Source organism: Lipotes vexillifer, unplaced genomic scaffold (genome assembly GCF_000442215.2).
Source record: "Lipotes vexillifer unplaced genomic scaffold, Lipotes_vexillifer_v1.1 scaffold751, whole genome shotgun sequence".
Taxonomy (NCBI): domain Eukaryota; kingdom Metazoa; phylum Chordata; class Mammalia; order Artiodactyla; family Lipotidae; genus Lipotes; species Lipotes vexillifer.
Genome location: NW_006799727.1, coordinates 302,943 through 326,172, shown reverse-complemented (window position 1 = coordinate 326,172; position 23,230 = coordinate 302,943). Strand labels below are relative to the sequence as shown.

Sequence of the window (23,230 nt, the reverse complement as noted above, 5' to 3'; positions counted from 1 at the left end):
GTCGTCTGGGAACTTCACAGAGATGCAAAATCTCAGGAACTCTGGGGTCCAGCTTGTGTTCTGCCAAGCAAGCCCGATGCACACTGGAGTTTAAGACCCACTGCATCAAACCGTAAACTTCTGGAGGGCAGGTTTTCTGTCTTTCCCACCTTGGGTTCTCCAGCTTCTAACACACAGTAAGCGCCTGATACACAGACAACCCCAAGACCGAGCACCTAGCAAGTATGCGATAGAAATTTGCCCATTAACTGGTTTGCTTTGTTTTTTTTTAGCACAGGCACCATGCATCCTTCCTAACACACGGGAGCTGCTCAATAAATATCTCCCAAACAAATATTTTGTGTCCTGTGTCACTGTGACCCATTAATGTGGGCCACAGAGTTTACTATAGGGCTGGAGAAAGTTCGACTGTATTTGTTTAAGGTAAATGAGAGAGAATCACTGAAGCATTAAACCTTAAAAGGTCTCAAGTGCAAGACAGTATATGTGTCATCTGTTGAATGACCCAATAGCTCACGGGACTGAATTTAGACAGAGTATGTAAAAGACAGACATGCAGCTTCAGAAGAGCTAAATGGAGACGCTGGAAAGGTGACAGCTGAGGGAATCCTAATACAGGTGATGTTTGGGGGTTAGAGCTGCAGAACAGACGTCAGCAAAACAGAGCTACGGGCCAGGTCCAGCTTGCTGCCCATTTTTGTATGGCCTGCGAGCTAAGAATAGTTTTTACATTTTTAAATGATTGAAAAAAAATTTTTTTTATAGAACAGTCTTTTGGGACATGTGAAAATGATATGAAATTCAAATGTCAATGTCCATAAGTAAAGTTTTACTGGAACATGGCCACGCCCACTCATTGACAGATGGTCTGTGGCTGCGTTCCCGCTAAAGCGGCAGAGTCGAGTAGTTGCAGCAGAGACCGTCTGGACTGGAAAGCCTAAAATATTTACTATCTGGCCCTTTATAGAAAAAACTGGTTGGTCTCTGCTGGTGAAGGCTCAGGGGAAGTGGGCATTCTGAGCTCTGCCACAAAACCTAGTGAGATGCTCACTCTGTGAGTGGGGGGCTGGTCACTCTTGAGAAGCCAGCTCCCAGCGGGGGGCGCGCAGCACCCCTGCCCCCCATGCCGGCACCACGTTCTGCCCGCTCACTTCACAGACGGAGAAACAGCCTCCGAGGTCTGGGGCTGGCTGCTGGCACCCAGGGATCTGCTGGCTCGCGGGTTTGCTGCCCACCCAAGCAGCCCTGCACCTAGGCCACGCACCCCCCGCCCCATCCCCTTCTGTGACTTCCGTTTGGGAGATAGCAAAGGAAGGGGGACTCGCTGTGTCCCTTTGAGCCCGGGGCCACTCACGGAGGAAGAGGAGCCCCGGCTGCCCTCCTCCAGGAACTCCTCCAGGGTGACCATCTCACTGCTCGGCGAGGCTGAGCAGGGCCGCACCCCGCCATGGGGCTGGGCTGCGCCTCTCTTCCGGGCGCCCTCTTGGGGGAGAGGCCCGTTCCGCGGTGGGGGGTACTCATGGCGGCTGAGGGCAGTGCGCCCCGGGGCGCTGGCATCCCGCGGCAGAGTGGCTGTGTCCCTACTGGGGATCAGGTCTTCGCTGCCGAAGCTCTCGGACCTGCCGTGGAGCTGGTCGGAGGAACCTGGGGTCGGGGCGGGCGACACAGAGAACACACGTTGAGTCCCCCTCTCTGTCTCCAGGGGCCTCTGTGCTGCCCCCAGCTCACTTAAGACAGAGAGGACGCTGCCTGAGAACCCAGGGCGCACTTCTCCCAGGCTGGGATTTTGGATGTTAAGAACACACTGGAATGCTCAGAATTCGGAACAAAGTAACTTGAGATAAAAGTGGAAAAGCTTCTGCTAAAGTTTCAATTGTTAGGAGCTATACGGCACCACACTCATTAGCTCCTGTCTGTTCATATAGTTAAAGGTTTACTTAGCACCTGCTTCGTGCCAGGTGTTCTTTAGAGGCTGGTCATGTGGACTCTGAGAAGTGAAAAGATTTGCGTAAGGGTTTATGGTCCTGGGACAGCAAACACATTCTTTTCAGATGTGCAGGAAACATTCATTAAGACAGACCATATTCTGCAATGGTCTGTAAAATAAACTTAAAAAAACTTAAAAAGAATCAAAGCCATCCACTATGTCCTCTGACCACAGTGGAATGGAACTAGCGTCACTCTCTCCATTCTACAGATGAAGTAACTCGGGTTCAGAGGATGGGTGACTCTCCCAGGTGCCCAGAGCCTGTTAGAGGGGGTGAAGGGATCTGAACCCCAATCCATCCAAACCCCGGGCCTTCACCTGAAACCGCGTGATGTGGCCTAGGAATGCAAACGCAGAATGCATGGAGGATCTTGGGAACTGTATTTTTAAAATTACACATATACTATAAGCCCAGAGTCAAAGATCCACATACACTGCAAAGTGCCCAGAAGGAAAGGCCGGCTCACCTTTCAGGTTAAGAGGTGAGCTGTCGCTGGACGCATTTCTACTGCTCTCCAAGCTCCCCGGCCGGGACGCTGAAAGGAAACGCCAACATATAACCTAAAGGCCGATGGTAAACCATCTAATCTGAGAAAAACTATGGAACAAAGTACTCTGTGCCAAAGTGAAGCTGAGCGCCCCCAGGAAGGACGGGCTTCGGGATCCTCTGTGCTCTCCCACGAGGACAGCTAACTTCCCTGAGCGCCAGGCGTGGCACCCAGTAGACTGTCCAGAAATGACAGCCTATGGTATATATATATATTTTTTATTAGGTCTAGGGCTGTGGCTTCAAACAATTTTGTTAACGAGGAAAATCTCATGCAGAACTGAAAAAGCAGACCAAAAAAAACGGCTGCTCTGGGTGAGCCATGGGTTGGGGCGGGGATGTCCACCCCTATTACTGCACAGAGCTTTCTGGAACACGTGTGAAAATCTCCTGCCTAGACCATGACAGTGTAGCTCGGTGAGGGCGGGAGCCAGGAAACGGCAGTGTGTGCACACGTGTGTTATGTGTGTGCAAGGGAGTGTACCCGTGTGCAGGTAGCTTCAGCTCCCTGATCCCGGGAGTGGGACCCTCAGCAGGAGAGGGAGCATTTGCTTTTCCCAGCTGTTTGCTGTCCTTCGGCTCATCCATGTCAAATTCACATCTGCCCCAAAGGGAAAACCTGACCTTTACGGTGACAAATGCTGGAGGGAACCAGTCCTCCCGGCTGCTGTCTGTGCCTGAGCGGGTCTGCGGTGGCGGCTCTTGGATCCCAGGGCCCAGGGCAGGCTGGGTCTTCAAGGCCTGCAGGGTACCTCTCCCGGTCCCCTCCGCCAGCAGCACTCAGCATCAAGGCCCTCGTCAGCCTGCACTGTGTCAGTGTTTGTCCTGCTGGACCATGAACCCCTGGGGGACGGGGACTGTGTTTCTGTCATCTCTGCATCCTCCCAGCACCCAGCTGGTGTTGACCGCACTGAGAACTGGAGACGCACTATTTACAAGCCACCTCCCCTCCTGCCTGCAAGTTTGCTTTTGTTTTTCTGGGTCTTTAGGGCACCCAGTTCCCACGTGCTGATGTGTTCTCTGCAAATAGAAGGCATCTGGAAAACACTAGCAAACGGGGTTTGGGGACGAGCCGAAAAATACATGGTTTTCGTGCATGGTATAAAAGCAGAGTAAGCCCTCTCTTTGAGAAGGGAATATTTGAAATGAGAAACAGCACATCCCTCTTTAAAAAGGAAATAAGTTTCACTAAAATTGTGATACAAATCAATGGGACCCCAAAGCACTTTTGTTTATCTAAGCATTGCATCAAAAACCCCCTTTCCCTTCTTTTTCCCGATAAGAGAAGCTCAAGGAATCAGAATACTTAGGAAGAAAACCCTTTTGGTCAGCTGACAAGCATAAATTGGGCTACTCAGATTTACCAAATGTTGCAGGAGATCCCTGCTGTTGTGTTACTCACCACTCAATGTAAAGACATAAGGGCGCCCTGTGTCAAACTTTCATCACAGAGCCTGTCTTTACTCATGTCAATTGGAAATGTCTGTATTTGTATCATAATACTTTTAAGACAATGGATAGGGTAGAGGTAACACTTATTGTCGATCAGAAATAAACTGAATTCAATGTAAACTTTGAGTTGTTTCTTTTTTAAGAATTACCTTCCAACCCTCCTATGACTTTTTTTGCTTTTTTGCAAAACTTTAAAAAAACCCAAAGCTGTTTATAATTTTTGAGAAGGTTGGTATAATTCCTGGTTTCCCTTCTGCCTAAAATTACAATATGCCTGGATCAAACGGCAAGTGCTTCTAACAATTTCTAAGACTAAATATAACTTGGAGCCACTCTGGGCAACTAAAATCCAAGTGAGGACAGTGAGAGATCTTCCTGAAATCAACGCTCCCTGTGTGGGTCACCAGAACTTCCTGGCAAACACGAGGGGTGCTTTAAAGCAAAAGGAATTAAAGTCTCCAGAAGTGGGATGCTCGATAAGTAGTGACTTCCCCATCACTGGAGGTGTGTAAGCAGAAGTCACATGCTCAGGCCCTGGGAAGGGCAAGGAAGGAGCCTGGAGGAACTGTGGACGCCCCCATTCCCACTTCATACAGCAACTTCACTTTCACCTGTTTTGTGTGTTGGACTTCCATTCAGGACTTAGCTTAAAGGAAAAGCACTGTTTGTTTGTTTGTTTTTGCGGTACGCGGGCCTCTCACTGCTGTGGCCTCTCCCTTTGCGGAGCACAGGCTCCGGACGCGCAGGCTCAGCGGCCATGGCTCACGGGCCCAGCCGCTCCGTGGCACGTGGGATCTTCCCAGACCGGGGCACGAACCTGTGTCCCCTGCATCGGCAGGCGGACTCTCAACCACTATGCCACCAGGGAAGCCCGAAAAGCACTGTTGATAAGAACAAGACTGAGAACCCAGGAGGAAGGGGACATCGCACTGACCACTCACCGTACTGCCTGTGGGGAGCGAACTCGAGCTCCAGGGACGGTTCGCAGAGGCTGTCATCAGAATTATAGCCTGTGGTGAAAATAAGGTGATGATACAGGGGTCCCGGAACATCCACAGTGAAACACGGGGTCCCGTGCCGGACGGCCACCTCTGACTGGCACCTGAGCCACGGCAGCGCCAAGCCCTTGGAGGCGAGGGAGGGACGCGTGGACGTGCCTCTTCCATCCCTCCCCCTACTCCTCCTGCTGGCACGGCCCTCACTCCCGACTCCTGTTAGATTTAACTTCAAATCCCATTTCCGCTTGTGCAGTGACAGGGACTTGAAGACTAAAGCAGTGATCTGGCCAAAGGATTACACAGCAAAAGGAGGCGAGCATTTAGGGCCCTGGGGAGCGCCTCCCGACCTCCAAGGCCAAGCCGTGCCAGCAGTTCTGGTCTGGAGACCACAGTTGTCTTCAGGAGGCGGGAGGAAGGCAGAGGAGAGAATCCAGCACCTGAGGGGAGAGGCCGACTCCCCGGAAACAGCCCTGCCGCCGCAGCTCCTCACCTGAAATAGACCTGGAAGCACAGGCCACCCGTCAACTGCCCTTTCCCTGCGAGGGACTCAGATGCCCTCTGCCTCAAGCCTGCTAACTTCTCTCTGACAGTAGACCCTGGGTCCCACCAAATGGCAAGAGGGTTTCCACCCTGTCCCCAATTCCTATTATAAAAGTTGCGGCAGTGAGATACACCCAAAGTTAGGTATGATGTACACACTACAATACATAAAATAGGTTAACTAATAAGGACCTGCTGTATAGCACAGGGAACTCTTCTCAATACTCTGTAATGACCTACATGGGAAAAAAAAAAATCTAAAAAAGAGTGGATTTATGTATATGTATAACTGATTCACTTTGCTGTACAGCAGAAAGGAATACACATCGTAAATCAACTCTACTCCAATAAAAATTTTTTTTAAAAAAGTTAGGTATGATCTAATTGCTTCCTTTGCAGGTTTTGTCTCCTGGAGATGAGGGTGGGATGACTCCTTTTTTTAACTCATTGAAGGCAGGAGAATCCTACATTTTGAATTCTCCCCTAACGCCCAACTCAAAGTAGTGGCTTAATGAAAACTTGCTGCCTTGATTACTACAGTATAACATGGCTAGTGACATGTAGGCTATTGGTCGTTAAACCTGGCTAATATCAGAATTTTCTGGAAAACTTTTTAAAAATATGGAATCTTATTTAGGAAAAGCATATCTGTATTTGTCCTTTGACCCAGCAATTCTACTTCTAGGAAACTCTGGAGACTGGTTGGTTGAATGAACTGTCATACCACCATTTAAATTATTATGCGCCTCTTAAAAAGAATGAGGAAGATCTCCATTATATATGGCTAAATGAAAAAAAACATCAAGGTGCATTATTTTGTTTATTTTTGCAAAAAGAAACACTGGAAGTATAAACAAGGAGCCAAAAAAAAAAAAAAAAAAAATCGGTTCTCCATAGGCTGATTTTGGAATGGAATGGAGGGGAAAGGGAGAGATGTGAGACTTAGAAATCTAAGCATGCCTTCCTACATAATTTAGCTTTAAATTACATAAATATTTTATGTATTAAAAAGCAGGATTAATTTAAAAAGAAAAAACTCAAACACTGAAAACAGAAACAAATGAACCTTACTGTGTATCAAACTGCTAACATAATCACCTAAAGAAAAAAATTCCAGTGAATTCTGAATATAAAACTCTGTGCGTCCTTAGTGAGATATAATCGCAGAACTAAAAGAACTACAAGAAAACGAACATCACTTAGTAATTTTATTGTTAACAATATAATTTTTTTTACCATTACTGCATATTTTCAGGAAAAATAAGTAGATGTTTCAAGAGACAAGACTTCTGTGTAAGAAAAGGACACACACATACAAAATTAAAGAAAAAAATCCCTGTAATGTTAAATTGGAATTGGAAATATTGATATGAACTCATAATATCTATGTGTCCTTTCTTTACTGAAAGGGTCTAAAAGTAATGACAACTCTGTAGTGTCCAGATCTTGATTATTAAATTCTGCTCTAAAAGGAACTAGATTTACTTGAAGAAATGCTGATTCTAAGGGCAGGGAGTGGGGGCGGGGTGTTCCATTTTGAAGACGGTTACATGGCCACTGGCGATGACTACCCAGAGTGTGAGAACTGGGCTGCCAGGGAATCGCCACAGGCAGTGTTGGGGTTGCAGGGTTGATGGACCCGCATGCACGCTCAGCAGACGTGTGACTGGCCAGTGCTGTTTCCAGGCTTGGGCTCTGGTTCAGGGATGGGGTCCAGACTGAGACAGCCCAGGGTTAGCCTGGAGGGCTGGACCTTGAGCCACACAGACCACTGGTACACTGAGGGGAGATGGTGTTCCCAGCTCTTTCCCAAGACCAGGCAGGGCCTCTGTACCCCAGAGCTCAGGAAACCAGGGGAGACTGATGACTGTGGACAACAGACACCCTTGCCACGCTGGGCTCAGAGCATGCCTGTTCCAGTCAGCACACAGCACGGCTCCACTGACATCCAACAGTAAGTGACTACGCCTGCAGTGTCTGGCCAGCAGTGGGGAGAGACTGTCCGGCTGCCCTGTGCCCACCCAACTCACCTCCCCAGCGGGGCTTCCTACTTGTAAGCAACTGGGATGAGAGCAGGGACCCTGTCTGTCTTTGCTTTGCTTGTCAAACCAAGGTTGTGAAAGTCTCTGGTTTCAAGAGCCAAGTGGGTGGTATTATTATGAAAAATGACCACTTCTTGTTCTCCAATTTCTCACACCCCAGAGGCAATCACTTTCAGTTCTTTCAGCTGTTTCTTTGGATAGTTTCCGATCGCTAAATTATCAGCAGAATGTCTTTTTTGCTTTTAAGCTTCATCTTTTCCTCTCGGTTGGCATATTTTAAATTTCCCTGTGCTTGCTCCACCCACCCCTGACTGCTCTTTTGGTAGCATCCCATTCTTGTTTCATGGGTGCAACAGCTTGGCTCATCTCTGACTATATTCATGACGGACATCGTAAAGCTCTCATCTCTGTGCTTCTGTTTACTCTGCTGCCTCTCACACTGGTTTTGGTCTCTGGTACTGGAGGCTCTCCTCAGGTATCCGTGGGCCTCACCTGGCCAGATCTGATGGGGACATTCAACTGGGAATTCCTTAAGCTGATCAGATGACTGGAAGAATGTTTTAATCTCACATCTAAAGATGTGAACACACATGGCTACTGGCAACCTGGGAGACCTTCAGTTTGTAAAGCCTTCCCTGCAACCTCCTTGTTTTTCATTTGGGAAACTTGCCTTCCACTTTACTAACTGACCTCCAGTTCAGAGACCCTCTTGTGTATCCTCCGTAGAGAATAAACCTCCAGACTTCTACCAAGTTGGGCTGAGGGAGGCTGCCTGCTTTTAGCCCAAACTTGGACCTCCCTCTGGAGCTGCCTGGTGCCACCAAGGCCTGCACGGTGGTGGTGAGAGAGGGTCCCAGGGCTTTCCCACCAGTGGCTTGGGATCAGGCCTCTAGAGGGTGAAGCTGTCTGTCCAGAGTCACCCACCCAGCTGGCAGGCAGGGCTGAGGCCTGAACCCGTGTCTGTGTGATGCCAGAGTCAGCCCACAGCTTAAGCACTCTGCTCTCCACCTCTCAGCCTGAGACCCCTCCTGGCCCTGAGAGCCTGGGGTCTTTAACAAGGAACCTGAGCCCCAGATGCTCGGCCCTCTCGTTTCTGGACAAGGTGAGGGGCCCATGACTCACCTTTGGCGCGGCCTGGGTGCCGTGAGATGGGGGTGGAGCTGGAAGGGGTTGTAGTGATGGCTGAGGACGAACAGGGCCGGGGGCCCGGCTCCACGGGCCAGGGCTTCATGGCTGGGTCAGCAGAGGCATCCTTGCGGTCAAGGCTGTCTCTGTGCGGGGACCCTCGCTTTGGCTTTAGGTCCCCAGGACCTGGGGCAGAGAAGGATACTGAGAAACGGGGCTGCAGAATCCTGTGCTCAGGCCGGGGTACCACACGGAGGCCTAGAAGCAGGGGTGGCAGGGCACACGGACCACAGGTACAAAAGCTGAGCTGCCCACCTCCCGGGCTGTGGTTTAAACAGGAGGGCCCTGGCTATAGGCCTGTGTCGGAGGGCCCACCTCCAATGATCGGCCAAACTGTGAGCCCTGAAATTTTGGCTGGGAGGAAATAAAGGAAAAACTCAAGAGGACAAACAAAATATTGGTAGAAGTCCAACATACTAACTATAGCACACACCTGCTGCATAGCACTGTATATAACTCAAATCCCTGATTTAAAAAGATCCTGGCCGATGTCTGCTCAGGATCACTCGGATCTGAGGCTGAGGCCCTGAAGGTCCAGGACACGCAACTTGCCAACTGGCTTCACTTATAATCTGCGAAAAAAATTCACTGTCACCTTAACAATAGGGTAAGAAGCCTTTAATCTCTGTATGGTGAGACTGACTACAAGAAGGATTTTTACCTTGTATCTTATGCTTTTCTGCAGTCTCTAAATTTTCTACCATGAAGACATACTCTTGTCAAAGTTAAATAAAATCCTATATAAAAACATTAAAAAAAAAACACCTCTCCAACTATCTAGTAATAAGAAAGGGGATGGGCTCTCCAAAAATGAGACAAAACTTAATGCAGTTGGAGTTCCTACTGGCATTAAGACAGGGCTATTTTGCATAATGTCTCACTCTAGGCACCCCCAAGGCTGCAGACACAGAGCCACAACCACTGTGTCAGGATCTCGGCCCCTCTCCAGCCTCTTCCACGGACCTGACTCTGTCTGTCCCTTAGCCACTCCAAGTCTGAACTCACTGTGAAGTTTTAAGCGCCTAAATCTTATGACTTGAAATCAACGTAAAATTTGGATTTTGAAAGATAACCTTGATGAGAAGCAAGACTCAAGTCTGGTGGGATGGATGGGACAGACATTCAACAGGTGAGGTTAAAATGAGGAGCAGAGGGGAGGCGGAGATGACCACACAGTTAGCACGAACAGCAGAGAAACAGCACCATTCCAGCAGCATGCTCGGAGGACAGGCCTGGAAGGCCAGGAGCACAGCAGCCCAGGGTTCCCAAGGCAGGGTGCATGAGACGAAGTCATTGCCACATCAGCCGACTTCAGCATTTTAATATGTATGTATTTATTTTTTATAGTTACCTTATTTTTATGGTACTGGTTTTCCATTTACCATACAGGTAATAATCTTTCCTTTTAGGATAAATTTAAGTGGAAACGGTGAGTCAATTCAAGGGAAAATATGTAAGTAACCACATAGGTGATGTAAAGATGTGGCCAAAATCATGAAGATGGTACAACAACGACTGCAGACAGAAAAAACGGCAGTAGCTAAAGGCCTCTATCGACCAGCCTTTCCCCCGCTCTGGGTGTGACTGGCGTGATGTTCTTTCCGTCCACTGCTGCTTTAACTTCAGCATCCAAGGTGTCAGAGAACGACAGTACGGTCATAAAACTTCATTCTGGACTGAACTCTGGCTGGGTAACATCGATGCAATTATTCAAAACGCTTGAACGGAGCACAATAAATCCTTCAAAACATAGAGCACCTCTAAAAAGGACCTTATTGGCAAAAGCCAACAATTCAGGGCTCTGACAAAGAAAGAGGAGAAAAGGGCAGCGGTTTCAAATTTAGATGCTTAAAGGTAAGTCTTAAAAAAACTCACTTGACAGAGGCTGTATATTTTAGGAAGCATAGCGACAACAGACCAGCTCTGCTTTACACGCGGGCGTGACAAAAGCCTGCAGGTGCGAGAGAAGGGGGGGCAGCACACGGCCCCTGGACTTACTCAGCACGGCCATCCTGGCCCAAGGACCTGTGCACAGATGTCCCGAGGCTCCCCTACAGCTGTGCTGTACTGGAGAAACGGTCCAGAGGGTGTGACAACTCATCTTCTCTTTTGAACTCAGAATCCACGCTGGCTACTTTAAGTTTGGCTTGGAACTGGGGTCAGGAGGAGGGGTCCGCTATAGGTCATCTGGCCTTTAGGTACTGGTTTTTTTGTTTGTTTGTTTGTTTGTTTTCATTTGTTTGAATTTCAGAAATGAAGGAGGATACACAATGAAGACACATGGTAAAGGAAAAGGATCAGAAATCTCCAATCTCGGAAAAAGGGAGGGGCTCGTTAGGAGAGGATGGGGTTGTCAGAGGAAGACCAGAACCGCAGGTGTTTAGAGAGAGCCCAGAGAGCCGGTGGGCCTGTGGAGACTTGTCTTTGTCCTTGCTTTTGCTTCTCAAAAAGGAACTCTTTTTGCGCTGAGTTGCTAAATCGTTATCCCCAGGATAACCCGAGGAAGGAAAAAAAAAAAAAAAACAAACACAAGAAATAAATGAAATGAATAATAACAAATGACTCTAAATTAGCTCAATGTACTTAGGAAATCAGTATCCTGTCCAGCCCAGGAAAGATGGAAACAATAGCCACGACAAGACCGGAATCAGGACTCAGTGAGTCACTTATGCTCTGCCTCAATTTAATTAATTTTGTGGCATCTTAGTGCCAACACTTTACTTACTCAGCACGTGAAGAGAATTACGTATCGCTCGAGGAGCCGAAGGGCTTAGACAATTTTTCAATTTCAAAGTGTGAAATTATTAAATAAGAATGTTTATTAATTTAGGAGCCGGCTTCTCTTACTCATCCATTTTAATGACTGACTCCCTGACAATCTGGCTCACGTGCTACACAGTACGTTTCTGGCATGCTGTAGTGAAATAGTCTACCTGAAGTATTCACTAATAATTCTTGTATATCTGAAATAACCTCTTTTGGCAGGATGAGTTTAAAAATAATGAAAGTACCTCTTTTTCATACCCCAAAGCCCTCAACACCAAGAATTATTATATGCTTTTAGATCTCCTATGCATCTTCTAATTCATGACCTTTAAATCACAGAGTCTTATCAGAGCAGACAACTGGTCTAACTTTTTGAACATGTCATACAGAAACAACCAGTATATCCAATTTCTGATTTAAGAGTTAAATTTGGTACCAGAACCTCCATTATTTCTTCCTCTGTGGCACCACCTGGTGGCCAATGCTCGCACCACAGGATAAGGGACCGACTTTATGTGATGCTGGGGCACATGGCTCTGCCAGGGCCCCTGGTTAGGCAGCATGTTGGTTCAGCTTTAACTGCAGGCAGTGCACTTGTTGGTGAGGAGCTCAGGCTCCAGGGCTGACAGACCTCTGTTCGAATCCAAGTTCTGCCACTTACTATATCAGCAGGTGTTTCATCTTGACAAGCCTCACTTCCTAAGCTCTGAAAAGGGGATGATTAATCATGCCTACCTCACGGGGTAGTTAGGACTAAACCCAAGGCAGATAAAGTAAATTAGCTGACAAGGTACTGAGCCCAAAGAAAGCACCCAGTTCATGGCTGCTGTTATTGATAATCATCACTGACTTGCTCATTCATGGATGGGTACGAGCAGTTTTTTTCCTCTGGAAGTCTTCCTGACTCAGTTAGGCTGGTTATAGTTAATTAAGTCAACTTTAATACAAATTGAGGTGATAAATGTCAAAACATTTAAATAGTCAAAATGAAAACCTGGGGCCACAGATCCCCTCTAGATAAAAACCAATGTTAAGCTTCATTATCATTTATCTACACAAGAGCCTTTTACCTAATCCGACCTCCTGTAAAGAACGGGAGTGCAAGCATTAGTCCCCAAACAATGTGTGCGTGAATGCATTTTCTTTTGTGCATTTGAAAGTGACACAGCAGTACCTAAAGTGGTGAACGTGGCCTCGTGAAAGGCTTGTGCACATGTCACACTCAGAGGGTGGCTTGTCACAGGCCCTTAGTGCTATAATGTCAGCCACCACCCCCGACAGTGTGTGGGTCTCAGGCATAGGCCTGATCTTCAGAAAGTCCTGGTGTCTTTCATAAAAATTCAAATTATTCAGGCTGCAGTTTTGGCATAAATAATCCATGAAATGATATTTAAAAGTAAATTTGGAAATTTAACCTTGTTTGAAGTAACTGCTGTGTTTAATCGATTCTAAGATGCACATCCCCACCCCCACCGCCCCATCTTAACATCACTGAAATCAGGATGCAGCTTCCACAGTGTCTTATAGTCACCACTGGGGCCAGATGGAACTGTGACAGAACTGTCACTGCCGTGACCAATATATTTTACTCATATTTTCCTTTTATGTGTGTACACAAAAATCTGTCTAATTAAGTCTTTTAGAAGAGCTCTTCAACAAGAGTATAATAAAAATTCTAAGTGGTAAAGCACTGCATCATTTGATTGCCAGTGGTATATAAAGTAATTGGGCAGTTTATAATTGATAGCCTCTTAGAGTTTGACAGAATAAAGCACATTCAACTAGGAATCCATTTCAGAACCCCTGGCAAACTCCAAATGACAGCCCTCATGGAAAGGTAAGCCGGGCCCCCTGGCTGGTAAGACTGAAGACCAGGTCAGGCTGGAGAAGAAAACCTGGCTGCCTACTGAAGTGCTAAAAAGACTGGAGTCACACGTGGGCTTGCAAAAGATCGCACATATGCACGCTGCCCGTTAAATGTGCCGGAGATCTCCCTACAGAAATAGTCTACTCTAAATCTCTGACACGTACAAGGAAACCCCCAAACATATGCTACTGAGCTTGCCTCTGGTGCCTGCGTGGTAACCAGCTTTGGTTTGAGTCCCTCCCACCATCTACAGGATTAGCGATGCTTCTTGCTCGACATGGGTTTGTATTTTCTTGGTTATTAACACACCAATGGAGGCAGATGTGCGTGTACACAGCACACCCCCTTCACGCTCTTACACACACACGTGTGCACATCCACACGCCGTCTCCCTCTACCCGGTCCAATGAGAGGGTCCCTTAGACCACCCCCTGCAGCCAGGTCAGCCCGCCTACCTTTTCCCAGGGTCCCTTTGTGGATGTCGCGCTCTTCTGCACAGCTTGAGCCCAACGGGGTGGCCTCGGGGTTCTCCGGCTGGGATCTGAGCGGCTGAGAAGTGGACGGCGAGGTTGGGTCTGGGGACTCCAGCTGCCGGGGAGGACTGTCTGTAGTTGACTTCAATCGTTCTCTGGAACCCTCTTTCTTTGGTTTGATGAGTTTGGCTAAAGCTTTGGCTCCAATCCAGTGGTTTCTCCTAGTTAGGAGTAGATTTTTAGGACACAATCTACCCTCACTGCCCCCTCCAGCAGGTTACTGGGTGCCCTAATGTGGGCTGGGATTCCCATCACCAGCCTGGGAAGCTGGCCAGTAACCACCACCATGATCACTGTATTTGGGGCTCAGGAGGCAGAACAGAATTCTCGGTCACGCATGCGCTCGGGGATAGTTAGAAGCACGTATCGGGTCAGGAATTCACACTATTCTCCTGGGAAAACAGAACGTCAAGTACGCGTGTTAACTCTTGATTATCTCTGGGAAATAAAGGAAGCAGTGCTCTGCTAATGTGATCTATCAGATGCGGCACTTTTTCTGCCAAAATGCCCTTCTCAGCGTCACATTCCTCCTCATCCTCTGCTAAAGTTCACAGTAAGCGTAATAAGCTGGCATTCCTTGACCACTCCCGGCACCAAGGAATCCGGATGAGGTGGCAGAGGGCAGGGAAGAGTGTGCCGGGTGAATTAAAAACAGGCAATTTAATGAGTAAGCGACGAAGCTGCAGCTAACGGGAAATGGAGGCTTCTGCTGTTACAAAAAGAGAACCACAGGGCTTCCCTGGTGGCGCAGTGGTTGAGAGTCCACCTGCCGATGCAGGGGACATGGGTTCGTGCCCCGGTCCAGGAAGATCCCACATGCCGCGGAGCGGCTGGGCCTGTGAGCCATGGCCGCTGAGCCAGCGCGTCCGGAGCCTGTGCTCCGCAACGGGAGAGGCCACAACAGTGAGAGGCCCGCGTACCGACCGCAAAAAAAAAAAAAAAAAAAAAAAAAAAAAAGAGAACCACACCCGAGTTTTACTCCTGCTCTGAACTGCACTGCACTGTGTTTACACAAATCCCTCCGTTTCCTGGTCTGGGCCTCAACTTCTCCATCTGTCAAAGAGAAGGCCGAGACTGAGGTTCTGAAATTCTGTGGTTGTGTGATTTCAACAGAGGCCTTGAAGGGTGCACAGTGATCCTGACTTTGAGGCTGGGCTGGGACAGGACCACATGCAGGGCCGACTCCTGGGGGAAGCGGTGCTGGACAAGGCTGGCAGTCTTGGGGGATGGAGCCAGCCCTGAAACCCACTGCCCTCTGGAGAAGGGGACATGTCTGTGAAGCCGCCCTGGGGTTCAGTGAATCCAGAGGAATCTGTATACGGCCAAAAGGTGCCCCTGTTTGAAGACTGTGAGTGCTGGGCCTGGTGTCCTATCCAAGGTTTCTTCCCTAAACAGAAACACGGTTTTCTACACCCCGTTAAATCCTGAGAAGAGGCCGACAAGGCAACCCTTCCATCCCGCTTTAATGGCTCCCAAACCACTGACTCTCTGCCCCCTTAAAAGGGCTGTGGCTCAGTTAAGCCTGTGTCTCGTCAGGGTCAGCCGGCATTTGCCATCCCTCACAGGACAAGCACGAGGATGGGGCTGAAAGAAATTCTAAAATCTTTCTGATGTGCACACGGGTTACCTGTCACTGTGGAAGACACAGGCCCTACAAAAGGTTTCACCCTGAGGGTGAACAAGGAAGGTTTTCTGTTCTGTGTTCAAGTCCCTGAAACTTAAATCAACTCACTTCTTTGGAGCAGGATCATAGAACTTGTACTGATCCATGATTTTTTCTTCCAGTTTTTCCTTATGTCTTCGTAAGGCATTTAACTTGTCTCTGTGGAGAGAGGGACAAGACAATCAAGCCAGTTTTAAATAAAACAAACGAACTTACTCACCAGCTCGGCCTGGGACCTGGCCCAGCGGACCTCACAGTGCTCATGAGCATCACGGTCGCTGAGTTGGGAATATGCGAATGGAGGCATCTGACATAGGTCCAGAAGCCCTAACGCCTTGCAGAGGCCTGCTGAAGCACCCAGGATCTAGCTGTGAGTGAACTCAAGGGAGCAAACCCAGAACCGTCTGACAACCCAAGCTCGGAAGCAAGGATTCTCTGGCCAGGCCATTCAGGGTGTGGGACACCCCAGGGTCAGACGCAAGGCCAGCTGCTGGGCGTGCACATCAACAATACCTTGGTGGTGGGAGAGGTCTGCCCTCAGGGAGTTGGGTGGGCATCAAGGTTGAAAAAGTCATTTCAGCAAATTCAGACCTCTGACCCGGACCCATTCCAATGCTGGGTTTCTGATAGAACTTCCATGGGAACAAACTCAAAAGATTTTAGGGTCCAGAGAGAAGATAAGGAGCAGAGCGGGCCTGGAAAAATCAGAGGGGGTGCTGGGGACTGAGGCACAACTGGGCCACCGCAGCAGATCACTGCCTGGGGTGGCACGTAGACCTTCCCATTTTTCAGAGCAGCCAGAAACTCAGACTGTGAAGCAAAATCTCCTGACTTGTAAATGCTGGAAACCAGTTTGTATTTTCAAAAACACAGAAGAGACCAAAGAACCTCTTGAACCCTGAGCTGCCAGAGGGCACCTCTGCTTCCTGGGAGGGAAGTTCTGGTCTTCCTGATACGAAGGGTGTGCTTTTGTTTTATCTCAGGGAGTCAGGCAGGTGGACTCCATACAACACTGCCCACAGGGCCACCAACTCCTGTCCCCTCAGGCCTCTCACCACCTGTGCTGTCTTTACAGCTCGGACCCTAGGCTTCCTCACTCGAAAATGAGGCCTCTGGGCCAGAGGCAACTTTCTGCTCAGGCTTCTTTCTGTCAAGAAGCTGCCAAGGTTCCACCCAAACTGGGGACTTTCCCAGGAGCTCCCCATGAAGGGGGTACATCATGAAAAGTGGCAGCTTTGCGAACCACTGGGCCCTGACCCCCAAGCCCCAAGCCCTCGCGGCTCCCAGCCTCCTTGACTTGACGTCTGTGATCTGTTATTGTGTCCTCACGGCCGTGCTGCCCCGCCTTAAGCTCGGAGTGCTTTTGCGGCTGGGTTCGCCCCAGAGATGCACACAAACTCAGAGAACAGGTCCTGTGCCCCTCTCGGCCCCCAGCACAGTGCTCCGCTCAGAGCAGCCTCCGGGAAGCCTGCCAACTCCTGGCCCTCTGCGGACGCTCTCTAATGCACAACTGTCATCCAATCATCCCCCTGGGGTCCAGGCGCCTACTCTTCTAGTTAGCATCTGCCCAGCGTCCACTGGCAATTATTATCAGCTGGATTACAGAGGGCCAACTTCAGGCAACGGTCATTTCTATCCCAAAATTACAGTGTGGTTTGCAAGGTAAACCATCTCCTGGTAGATGGCGAGCCACCTCTGACCATGTCCCTCTGCAGCCTGTCTCCTCTTGCCTTCCCTATGCTGGCCAGCCGTTCCCACCTGCGAGCAAGGACAGTTCAACCACCACGGCAGAGCGGTGGAAACCCCCTGGATCCACAGATGCGTCCTGGATTGTTTCACTTGCAAACCACAAGGTTCTCAGTGCCAGGCTCTTCCTCTTGACCTCATATCTGGCAGCTTCCTAGGCCCTGCGAGACCAGCACCCTTTAAACACTTCCCAATAAATCCCGACTCGTTAGCCAGGCGCGGCAGCCTCCTCCGCCGAGGCTCCGCACGTTCCCTGCACCCAGAGCCCTGCCGTGCTCCACCTTCACGTCCCCCATCTGCCCTGCCTTTGCCCCATCCTGTGTCAGCAGCAGAACCCCAGCTCTTCTTTCCACTTCTCCGTGAAGCTCCTCAACCTCTGTCTGGTATGCCCACATCCCATCACCCCCACCAGGTCGCTGGTTACCACCGCAGGGGCCACAGCAAAGCCCACATAAACGAACACCGTGGCACACAGGTAACCCACTGCACCAGAGGATCAGGGAACACAGCCACAGGCGATAGAAAGAGATTGGGTATGGCACTTGTGCTCAGCCTCCGACGTGAAATCTTTCCCTGAGATCTTCTCTTGCTGGCACGGCTGTATTTTTAGAAGTGCACTTAATTCCAAAAGCAGACTAAGAAGCTTCTGGCGGTGGGCAGTGCCTTTAAAAAGCAAATGAAAGCCAACCACCACCACTTGCGCAAACCCAGAAACACTCCAGGGAAAGACAGAGAAGGACAGGCTGTTAAGAACAGGCTCCGGGGCTGTTCCTGCCCAGAGCGGGGCAGGTCTTGGCCAGAGAAGCCAGGACCCCCGTGTCGACAGGCGACCCCACCCGGGCCCCTTACATGTACTGCTTCTGCTCCTCGTGGTACTGTTCCTTGTTCTCCAAGTTCTGTTCTAGAAGCATTTGGTTCTGCTGGCTCAACAGCTGGATCTGGCTCAAGAGGTGATGGTTTTCTTCCTCCAAGTTCCCCTTGAGGCGGGAGAGCAGCTAAAACACAGACCAACAACGTCTTAAATACTGTGTGACCCCGTGAGTCTGTTGCTGGGAATCTAGCTTCCAAAAGAAGGCAAAGGCCACATGCGCTAAGATGGCCATCTCAGTACTATCTGCACTCGTGACAACTTGAAAGGACCCAAACGGCCTCTTCCCTTGGCAGCTACACTGTCCAATCCGACAGCCGCGGGCAACGCGTGGCCGCTGAACGCTTAAAACGCAGCTAGCCCACGATGAGGAGGGCCACAAGGGCGGATACAGCAGATCCTAAAGACTTAACTAAAAAAAAAAAAAAAGGATGTGAAAGATCTCGTTAATGAGTTTTTTGTGGTTACATGTGGAAATGACATTTTAGATATACTGGCTGAACAAAATATATTACTTAGAATTAATCCCATCTGTTTCCTTTCACTTCTTTACTGTGGCTACTAGAAAATTTTAAATTACATCTGGTGGCTACATTATTATTTCTAGTGGCCAGCTCCACCCTAGACGAGGGTCGGCACACTTCTCCTGTAAAGAGCCAGGTAGCAAATATTTAGGCTTTCCAGGCCAGACGGTGGTCTCTGTTGCAGCCACTCAACTGTGCTGTTACAGCAGGAAAGCAGCCAGAGACAATATGTAAAGGCACAGGTGTGACCGCATTCCAATACAACTTGACTTATGGACACTGACATTTAAGTGTTATACCATTTGCACTTGCCACAAAACATTTTTTTTTTCACTTTCTCAACCATTATAAAATGTAAAGGTCATTCTCAGTTCACGGCCGTATGGAAACGGGTTTGGGGGCTGGATTTTAGTTTTGGGCTGAGGATGGCCAACTCTTGTCTAGAATACATTTATCATGGTTGGTGTAGCAGGAAAACGACAAGCTTTGGCTTCAGACAGACTGGGTGGCAATCTCCTACTGCAGGCCCTGGCCTGAGGTCCCCTCGGAAATCCTAAAGCAGTGCCCTGTGAGGCACAGCCTATGGTGACGGGGCTCCCTCGGCCAGCGTCTGCCTGTGTCCTGGCCCCCACCTCCTCCACAGGCCCCAGCCCCAGCCCAGAGGGGCCTTTGGGCGTCAAACCTAAAAAACTAAATAAAAAAAAAAAAAAAGATGTGAAAGATCTCGTTAATGAGTTTTTTGTGGTTACATGTGGAAATGACATTTTAGATATACTGGCTGAACAAAATATATTACTTAGAATTAATCCCATCTGTTTCCTTTCACTTCTTTACTGTGGCTACTAGAAAATTTTAAATTACATCTGGTGGCTACATTATTATTTCTAGTGGCCAGCTCCACCCTAGACGAGGGTCGGCACACTTCTCCTGTAAAGAGCCAGGTAGCAAATATTTAGGCTTTCCAGGCCAGACGGTGGTCTCTGTTGCAGCCACTCAACTGTGCTGTTACAGCAGGAAAGCAGCCAGAGACAATATGTAAAGGCACAGGTGTGACCGCATTCCAATACAACTTGACTTATGGACACTGACATTTAAGTGTTATACCATTTGCACTTGCCACAAAACATTTTTTTTTTCACTTTCTCAACCATTATAAAATGTAAAGGTCATTCTCAGTTCACGGCCGTATGGAAACGGGTTTGGGGGCTGGATTTTAGTTTTGGGCTGAGGATGGCCAACTCTTGTCTAGAATACATTTATCATGGTTGGTGTAGCAGGAAAACGACAAGCTTTGGCTTCAGACAGACTGGGTGGCAATCTCCTACTGCAGGCCCTGGCCTGAGGTCCCCTCGGAAATCCTAAAGCAGTGCCCTGTGAGGCACAGCCTATGGTGACGGGGCTCCCTCGGCCAGCGTCTGCCTGTGTCCTGGCCCCCACCTCCTCCACAGGCCCCAGCCCCAGCCCAGAGGGGCCTTTGGGCGTCCCAGAACCCTGGCCTCTGCCTCCTCATCTGTGGTGCCCCGTGAGCTACTGTGAGCTCAAAGGAAAAGGCTCCCCAGAGTGTTTTTCAACAAACAAAGGGCAAGAAGAGCTGTGTCCGGGGTCCTGGCTGTCCTGGAGCTGGGACGGGACCCAGCTGCTCTGCCCTGTGCCATCCACTTTGCCTGTCTTACTTGTCCCGGGGTCTGCTTACAATTTCATCTGAGCGGGGTCTGCTGCTTAAGAAGGTACTTTCCAACCTAGTGCACCAGAAGGCAGAGCTCTGCCCCTTTGGCAACCAGGGGATTCGTGTGCAAGTTCCATCCCGACTACCCCGGGGTCAGGAGCCAGTCAGCCAAACCCAAGCACGGGAAAAAAATCTGTGACCTTTCTCTAGAACAGTGCAGCTGCTACATGCAAAGAAATGGAAAAACCGTGTGGACACAGCCAAGAGGACAGAAATAAAACAGTACTCAGCTGTTTCCGTGCGCCTGCTCTGACCCTTTGCAGAAAGCAAAGGTCAGATGCAAAGGTGTTTTCTAATGCATCCCTACCAGTCGTGGTGCCTGTCCCCCTTTCAAATGCCTCTGGTCTCCTCCCGGCCTCTGTACCACCTTCACACAGTCTTCGATCACAGATGCCAAGAAGGACCCATCGCAATCCCTCTGAGCCCAAGGCTGTCACCCCAGGGGACTCGTCCCGGTGTCCCGAGACCCCGCCAAGCCCCAGGCCCCACCTCGCAGTGGGTGTCCAGCTTGGTCAGAGAGATGTCCATGCTCTGGTGCTGTTCCTTCAGCTCGTTGAACCGGGCCTGCCAGCGGCTCAGCTCCAGCTGCGAGCTGTTCAGCGAGGTTTTCAGCTCCTTGGTGTGGCTGTGCAGCTCCTCGTGTTCCCCCTTCAGCTGGTGGTGCAGGAAGCTGACCCTGGTGAGGTGGAGAGCCACAGGGCTGAGGCCTGAAGGGTGCTCCCGGGCCCTGTCACAGCTGTGCAACCTTAGATCGAACTACAACCTCCCTAGGCCTCACAATGAGGGAGTTGAACAAAATCAGAGGCTTTCAAACTGGATTCTTTGGCGTTCTATGAAGGTACCCCTGGTGTCCCCACCTTGCACTGCGGGGACAGAACAGGCAGGCTCGGACACCCACTTCAACAGAGCATCACTGTTATGACCTCTTATGTATTTAGAGCTTTGACATATCTGCCTACTTGGAAAAAAAGGTTCTGTTGTTAAAAGCTTTCTTTCTGAATACTGAACCAGACGTTTTTGCTCCAAAACTCTTTGTCTATGCCCAGCTCTTCTCAATTCCAAGCCCCTTTCTCATTTCAACTCCCGAGATAAAATATGAGATGCTAGGGTATGATGTAAATCCACTAAAGTTATCACCATCATAATAACTATTATCTAACTGGGCTTTCTCGGGGGAAGATTTGTAACAGAAAGCTCGAAGTACCAGGGGCTCATGGACTCAATTTAGACACAGATGTGTCTTGTTGGGCTACAGTGTTTTTTAAAAGAATCAGTGGGTCAACATTTAAAATTCTGAAAGTTTCACATCAACATTCCAATGTCCAGCTTCTCTTAAGAGAAAAAGCATAAACCAAGGGATAACCTGGTGGCCCCAGGCCTTCCTCCCAGCTGACAACTGTTAGTGTATATTCTCCCTGCCACTCATGTCCAGTCTACCACTGGCACTCTTCACCCACGTGCCTGACCTGCCTGGCACCTGAGTCTGTAGCCCCTGGTACACATGAATGCAAAGAGGTGGGGAGGGAGCAGTACCCATGGCCATGCCAGAGACCAGACCTGCTTCAAATCCTGACTCTGCCATTGACTACAACCATCCACTCTGAACAAGGCATTTAATCTCAGCCTGTTTCTTCATCTGTTTTAAAAAAAAAAAAAAGGATAGTAATTCTGTAGATTCTCGTTACTCTTGGTAGTAACATCCTATAAGGCCCCTGAGACACTAAATTAGCTCTTGGGGGAAACACACAGGTGGGTTCCTGTGAGTCTGGTCACACAATTTTGTCAGCTGATCAAGACATACCTCGTTTTACGTGGTTTCTGTTTAAAGACACCTTATGTGATGTACTCACAGCCAACAGCACTGTAACTCATGCCTGAAGGAAGCTTATCTACCTCACTCACACATATTCTCTGTAATGTACATCACAGCCTTGCACTTAGGAACACGAGACAGCATTCTGCTCGTGGGCCAGGTTAAACAGCGAAATCCTCACCCAAAAGCACAAAAACACGAAAACCATGGCACTAAACAGGCCACAAAAAGGACGCTCGTGGGCTTCCCTGGTGGCGCAGTGGTTTGAGAGTCCGCCTGCCAATGCAGGGGACACAGGTTCGTGCCCCGGTCCGGGAGGTTCCCACATGCCGCGGAGCGGCTGGGCCCGAGAGTCATGGCCGCTGGGCCTGCGCGGCCGGAGCCTGTGCTCCGCAACGGGAGAGGTCACGGCAGTGAGAGGCCAGCGTACCACAAAAAAAACCAAAAAAAAAAAAAAAAAAAAAAGGACGCTCGTTTGCAGCATGAGCTGCAGGGGTCAAACACCTTGCTCCTCCTCTGCTGGAAACGTGTGCATCAGGCGACCCCAAGTGTCTCGCCACCCAAATGTCCATGATAGGTCCACGAGCGCTGATTTGGGGCTTAGAGATCAGTGTCAGCAAGGAGGTGAATTCACAAACAGGGAACCCATTAGATGACGAATGTACCCGTGGCTGACGCAACCAACTGGCATCTCAGGGCAGGAGGTGAGGGCCACTAGCTTGGGCGACGCGCTGTCCCTGGGTACCACACTGGCCCTTCCATCCCAGCACCATCCCTTTGACCTCGCTACCATCCAGCTGTTAGCATGACAGGGGCTGTATTGGCAGGCTGACCTCCGCTCAGCGGGGGCAGAGTGAGTGAGCTGCAGCTGCCCGCGGGAAGGTGGACCCCCCCCGGGCCCCGGCGTTTACCTGTCCAGCTCCTCCTGCAGCCGCTGGTTCTCGCTCGTGACTGCGGCGCTCGTCCTCTGCTC

At 49.5% G+C, this 23,230-nt stretch overlaps 1 protein-coding gene across 1 annotated transcript in view; it reads right to left on the bottom strand.

The window, feature by feature from the left end:
- CCDC88C (coiled-coil and HOOK domain protein 88C) overlaps window positions 1–23,230 on the bottom strand; it is a 129,191-nt gene that overhangs the window by 3,155 nt on the left and 102,806 nt on the right. The window contains 9 exon segments of the mRNA XM_007471882.1: window positions 1,355–1,644; window positions 2,455–2,523; window positions 4,928–4,996; window positions 8,689–8,877; window positions 13,840–14,078; window positions 15,650–15,739; window positions 18,176–18,321; window positions 20,934–21,120; window positions 23,169–23,230. The exon segment at window positions 23,169–23,230 is cut by the window's right edge and continues 10 nt beyond it. Coding sequence (XP_007471944.1) covers window positions 1,355–1,644; window positions 2,455–2,523; window positions 4,928–4,996; window positions 8,689–8,877; window positions 13,840–14,078; window positions 15,650–15,739; window positions 18,176–18,321; window positions 20,934–21,120; window positions 23,169–23,230 — 1,341 coding nt within the window.